The sequence below is a fragment of the Nymphalis io genome, chromosome 11 (genome assembly GCF_905147045.1).
Source record: "Nymphalis io chromosome 11, ilAglIoxx1.1, whole genome shotgun sequence".
NCBI classification, from domain to species: Eukaryota; Metazoa; Arthropoda; class Insecta; order Lepidoptera; family Nymphalidae; genus Nymphalis; species Nymphalis io.
In genome coordinates, this window is record NC_065898.1 from 5,892,707 (window position 1) to 5,899,420 (window position 6,714).

The 6,714-nt window shown below is 33.1% G+C and overlaps 1 protein-coding gene across 1 annotated transcript; it reads left to right on the forward strand.

Annotated features, from left to right (window-relative positions):
- The first annotated feature begins 3,753 nt into the window (after positions 1–3,753).
- LOC126771832 (basic juvenile hormone-suppressible protein 2-like) lies at positions 3,754–6,714 on the forward strand. Its single transcript, XM_050491962.1, has 5 exons — positions 3,754–3,841; positions 4,185–4,318; positions 4,443–5,279; positions 5,356–5,528; positions 5,646–6,714. Exons 1-5 carry the CDS (start codon positions 3,763–3,765, stop codon positions 6,670–6,672), a joined length of 2,250 nt encoding a protein of 749 aa, XP_050347919.1. The 5' UTR covers positions 3,754–3,762; the 3' UTR covers positions 6,673–6,714.

The window sequence follows — 6,714 nt, forward strand, 5'->3', positions numbered from 1 at the left end:
GCATATGGGCCATCTGATGGTAAGTGGTCACCAACGCCCATAGACAGTGGCATTGTAAGAAATGTTAACCATCGCTTACATCACCTATGCACCACCAACCTTGGGAACTAAGATGTTACGTCCCTTGTGCCTGTAATTACACTGGCTCACTCACCCTTCACAAATTTGTGATTATAATTCATCTCGTGCTTAACGGTGAAGGAAAACATCGTGAGGAAACCTGCACGTGTCTAATTTCATTGAAATTCTGCCACATGTGTATTCTACCAACCCGCATTGGAGCAGCGTGGTGGAATAAGCTCCAAAACCTTCTCCTCAAAAGGGAGAGGAGGCCTTAGCCCAGCAGTGGGACATTAACAGGTTGTTACTGTACTGTACTGCACACACCCTTCAAACCGGAACACAACAATACCAAGTACTGCTGTTTTGCGGTAGAATATTTGATAAGTGGGTGGTACCTACCCAGACGAGCTCGCACAAAGCTCTACCACCAGTAAACTTCTGAGTTTTTGAAAAGAAATCATATTAATTAAACACCGAAGTCATAATTAAGTCTTTATGATACGTAGCCGCTAAATCTAGCCTCGTGAAAAATGCGACAGCTGTAATCAAATCAAATCGAAATATACTTTTAATTAACCTTTTCAATTGTTTCTTAGAGGCACTTTTGAATAGTTAATTTAAAGTATGATTAAATCGGGTTCGAATGTATGTAAATGGAAAAAGATTATATTGTTTACATAATTTCAAAATGATAAATATTTAAGAATAAAAGTAGATAGACTTATTCTGATAACATTTTCACCTACAACATTTTAACGAGCATCAATACAATGTAATAAGTGAGTTCAATGATTCGATTAAGATTAATTTAAAAATTCGGATGACGTCAGAAAATGTATCAATCGACGTCCCGGCGACAGTATAAAAATATGTTATGTGTAATTTGATTGGTAAAAAAAGAGTAAGTGAGTTTGTTGCCACTTATTTCTAGAACATTCTTACATTGTATCCCAATGGCAGCTTAACAGTATATGTAGTCTTGTTCATTATTGGCTATTGACGCGTGCATAATAAAGATAAACAGTGTCCTAAGATTTTTCTTAGTTTTGTTAAATTATATACAACTTTAATTAAGAAAATATTTGCTTTAATTATAAATTGAAACTGGTTTAATGGTATATTGACAATATTATTTTTATATATTGGGCTTTCATCATTTATCCTCTATAAAGTTACACTAAGATAATAGAGCAAAAGATGTTTACAGATTTTTTTTATTTGTATATTTATGAGCTGTCATTTTTTAGTAAATACTAAATATTTATTCACGAGAATAAATAGAAATTTCATTAGAAAGTCACTGTGCTACTGTATCGTGAATTTCGATCAATCGCTATACCTACAAGCATAAATAAAAATACATTATTTATATATAAAGCCCCAAGGCTCAGTTTCAACTTTGGACGAAATTGATTCTGTTTTCTTAAGCGTAAGGCTAGCTTACATTCCACATTATCCTATAAGATGAGATTTTATTAGAAAGCGCTGGGCTTTACATTTAATTAATATCTTTTCTAAGGATATTGTATCTTATACATAAGTTTCAATTCTTAAAATATTTAGTTTATCAGTTGTTACTATTGAGCTTAGTTAGCACAAAGTCACAAATAAATATTTATAAAGGTAATAAATATATATTTTTTTTTCAGCAATTAGATATATTTATATATGTATGTTTTTTTATGTTATAGGCAGACGTGCGAGCAAACTTGGTGATAAGTGGTAACCACCGCCCATAGACATTGGCGATATAAGAAAAAATAACCATTCCCTACGTCGCCAATGCGCCACCAATCTTGGGAACTGAGATGTTATGTCCCTTGTGCCTATAATTACACTGGCTTACTCATCCTTAAAACCGGAAATCACCAATACTAAGTATTAATTACAAGCAGAATATCTGATGAGTGGGCGGTACTCACTCAGACGGGCCTGCACAAATGATATTTATTATTTATAAATATTTTTATTTATTTTGTTCTGCGCTAAGTTTGCCTGGAAGAGACCGCTATTTTAGCGAAAACGCGGCCTCTTTCTGTCTGTATTTTATTTTTATCGATGTATAATAAAGAGTAATTTTATCGTATTGTATTCTGCTACAATTGTGTTACTGTAAAAATTAATAAAAAAAAAAAAAAAAATAGAAACTAAATAATACGAAAAATTCACGAAAATAATTCTATTTTGTTATGAGTTAAAACTTTCTGGGTAACCAAGAAAAGATTGATCGTAATTCTTAAAAAACCTTAATTAGATTAAAAGTATCAAATGCTATTTGTAGATACTGTCTTCAAATAAAAATCAGATATATGTTATATAGATTGTTTAATGAATATGTATTAGCAACCCGTAACATACTATAAGTTACCTCATTCAATTTTAATATTTTTAATAATTTGTTTACTTACAAAATAGCCGCGAGAGCACTGGAATGTTACAGAGCGAACCAAATGCGGATGATCTATGCAAATATTTGCCTTATTCTTTAATATGTATGTAAAAATATTTGATATTTATATTTCAGTTTTGTTATTTTAAATCACACACATATTAAAAATGTTGATTATTATTCTAATTATGAAATGAGAAAATTGTCGGCTTTATATTAAAATAATACGATTGGCGCGTAAGACTTTGTGTACGGATTCTATTTTCACTCACATATTTTATTTTCACATTCTAATTCGTAAATATGTTCATGAATATATCAGATAAAATATCATGAGAATATTTCAATATGCTAACGATTAGACTTCTTAATGTAGTTGTAGCATAGAAAATTATTTATTAAAAAAAAAACTTATAATTTATACAAATTGGTTTGTTAAAAAAAAACTGCTAAGCTTCTTGCCAATAATTCTTGTTGAAATCCACATCCGTCGCAATTGGTATTTTTGTTCAAATATAATTATAAAATTGTAATTTTGATTTGATTGCTTTATGTCAACGATAAAGGTCGAAGAAATATATATTGACAAAACTAAATTTATTTTAACTAAAGTAATACGATATTAATGGCATATAAATAAAAATAAATGATACACGTGTACAAATAAATACTAAATTAACGTACATGTATGCTCTATACAAAAGCATATAGTAACCTTTAAATTTAGATTACAGACTCGTGTCTGAAGTTTAGTTTTGTTAACTCCCACGGTAGAAGCTTTATTAAAATAATTTCATTAATCAAACATTACTAATTATCATAGAAATTATATATTTATAATAATATAATACCTACTCATCAATTGTTTTACTGCTTATTAATAATTTATGTTTTGTGGTTTGAAAGTCAAGTGAACTGAAATGAAACCACATAATACGTTTAAGATCCCACAGTATAGACAGAGACGGTGTAAAGTATGGCTTACCCTTTTTACCTTGTCATGTCTATAGACGAAGGTGACCTCTTACCACAAGATGAACCATTTGCACATACGTCATCTAAACTAATCAAAGATAAAAACATATAAGGGTAAAATATTTTTATAAATAAAATATATATTTTATCATACAAGCGTTCTCCACTTTCTTTGCAGTATGCGATAGCTTTTCACCTATAATAATTACAAAATTAAAAACAAATGTTACAATTGTAACAAACAATACAACAGAAAGGTCAATGATGTCAATATTATTTTAATATAAATAGAGATGCATTCTGTGCAATCGTCAGTTGGTGTCTGAATACCAGCCATGAAGGCAATCGTGTGCTTAGTCTTTGGGCTAGCGGCTATGGCCGCTGGTCATGTGGTTTACAACGATCAGACGATCGGTAAGTTAACATAACTATTATAATAAGCACATATTACAATAAGTAACAGTAACAATAATAGTTATTAAACTCGTAAATCTTAACCAAAGATCGCGAGTTTAAATGCGAACAAACAATGCGATTAATTAAGCACATGAAAACTCATGTGCTTGATTACAACATAACTAATTTCAAGTTCAGATTTGGAGAAAAAGGTCACGAGAAAACGTAGACGTGTTGGAAATTCTGCCACGTTAAAAAACCTCGCCCATTTGCGTAGCAGCTTGATAGAATGCCTCGCAGTGAGACATTGACTGAATGTCACTTTTTTATTGATCGTAATAAGGAAGTTTTTATATTTCAGTTAACATGGATATAAAAGAACGTCAAATGTTCATTTTGAAGCTTTTGAACCATGTTCTGGAACCAGTCGTATACAAGGAAATCGAAGACATCGGTAAAGATTTCAAGATAGAAACTAACGTTGAACTATACACGGTAAGCAAGCGAATGCAAAAATTAAAACACTTCTTTTAATTAAATACGGAAATTAGAGCTATTTTCTACTTTATTCCTTTTTTATTGACATAACATTACAATAGCTGGTCTATTTATTTTACAGAGACAAGATGTGGTCAAAGTATTCCTCAACAATTTGAAATACGGCTTCCTGCCTCGTGGTGAAATATTCACTCTTCATGTTGACCGTCAACTTAAAGAGGTTGTGACCATGTTCCATATGTTGTACTATGCCAAAGACTTCGCTACCTTCATCAAGACCGCTTGCTGGATGCGTATGTACCTTAATGAAGGTATGTTCGTTTATGCCCTGACTGTAGCCGTCAGACACCGTGAGGATTGCAAGGGCATCATTCTTCCACCACCTTATGAGATCTACCCTTACTACTTCGTCCGTGCTGACGTCATTCAAAAGGCTTACCTGCTTAAGATGAAGAAAGGTCTTCTTGACAACAAACTCTGCGACTTTTATGGAATCAAAAAAACTGACAAGGACATCTACATTATAGACGAAAACGTTTATGATCGTCGTGTTTACTTGAACGATGAAGACAGGCTCAGATACTTTACTGAAGATATTGATCTTAACACATACTACTACTATTTCCACATCGACTATCCGTTCTGGATGAAAGATGATGTTATGACAAACAAATTAATGTTCAGACGTTGGGAGCTAACGTTATATATGTACCAACAAATTCTTGCTAGATACTACTTAGAACGTTTATCCAATGGTCTTGGTGATATTCCTACGCTTTCGTGGCACAAGACTGTACGAAAGGGTTACTGGCCCTGGATGATGCTACATAATGGTGTTCAGTTCCCTGTCAGGTTCAACAACTATGCAATGACTGACAATAAGAACATTGGAGTATTGAAGCTTGTTCAAGATTATGAAAAGATTATAAACGAAGCCATAATTAAAGGATATATTGAAGTATGTATAAATTGCAATATTTTTATAAGTTTGACAAATCGTTTCAAATTTTACTAATTTGGAATACTTTTTTTAGATCAATGGACTAAGGTTAGAGCTGACTAAGACTGAAGATATAGAAATGTTAGGAAAACTTATTTATGGTACTATTGACAAAGTTAACATTACTAAAAATCAAGTAGATGCTTACCGCTACTTGCTCATATTAATGAAAGCTGTTGTTGGCCTGAACACGATGTCTACGGACAAGTAAGTCTTTTAAATATTTACATGTTTTAAAAAGTAGTCCATTAAATGTCTTTTAAAGTATTTGTTTTTCGTTTAAGATAAAATGAAAAATTCATATATATTTTTAATATTTTTTAGATACTTCGTTGTACCCAGCGTTCTCGACAGCTATCAGACGGCTCTTCGTGACCCTGTATTCTACCAACTGCAAAAACGTCTATGTTACTTCTTGATGCTCTTCAAGAGGCGTCTTCCTAGCTACACTCACGAAGACCTCTCATTCCCTGGAGTCAAGATCGACAATGTTGTAGTCGACAAACTTGTCACTTACTTCGATGACTACTTAATGGATATGACAAACGGAGTTACACTTACTCAAGATGAACTTAAAAAGTCTACATCTGACATGATCTTCTATGTCCGCAAACGCCGCCTCAACCATCAACCATTCAAAGTAGTAGTTGACATTCAGTCTGACAAAGCAGTTGATTGTGTTGTCAGAATGTTTTTGGGACCCAAATTCGACCAATGGGGACGCTTACTTGACCTTAACATGAACCGTCTTAACTTTGTTGAACTTGACTCTTTCCTATACAAACTTAACACTGGCAAGAACACGATTGTCAGAAACTCAATTGACATGCACAACGTTGTACGGGACCGCATCATGACCCGTGATCTATGGAAGAAGATTGATACCGTCACCGACATGAGGGATCTGCTGATCAAGGATCTTAGAAACTACCACACTGGTTTCCCAATTAGGTTGCTGCTACCTAAAGGTCGCGTTGGTGGTTTAGAGATGGTTCTATACGTCATTGTTACACCCCTGAGGTTAGTCGACAACGTTGACATTTCTATGTTGGATACTACCCGCAAAGACTTAGTAGTAGACTTTAGGTCTACTGTGCTGCTTGACAAGATGCCTCTTGGTTTCCCTCTTGATCGTCCAATTGATCTAACTAAATTCTTCACTTCAAACATGAAATTCTTAGACATCTTTATCTACCACAAAGTGCAAGTTTGTGACATGAAGACTCGTTGGGAAAGATACGTTCTTAGGAACTACGACTTAGTAGACAAGACTGTTTTCGGCAACTACATGGACATGAATGTCGACATTAACATGAAGGTTGACCGTAACATTAATGTTTATGATATGTAGGAAACGAAAGAAGCAAACTTATAAAATGAAGAATTTAATGAA

Excerpts from the sequence above, each read along its gene's own strand:
- LOC126771832 (XM_050491962.1), top strand. The coding sequence starts at position 3,763 with ATGAAGGCAATCGTGTGCTTAGTCTTTGGGCTAGCGGCTATGGCCGCT. Across the intron at positions 3,842-4,184 it reads TTACAACGATCAGACGATCG|TTAACATGGATATAAAAGAA; the intron begins GTAAGTTAACAT and ends TTTATATTTCAG. Across the intron at positions 5,280-5,355 it reads TAATTAAAGGATATATTGAA|ATCAATGGACTAAGGTTAGA; the intron begins GTATGTATAAAT and ends TACTTTTTTTAG.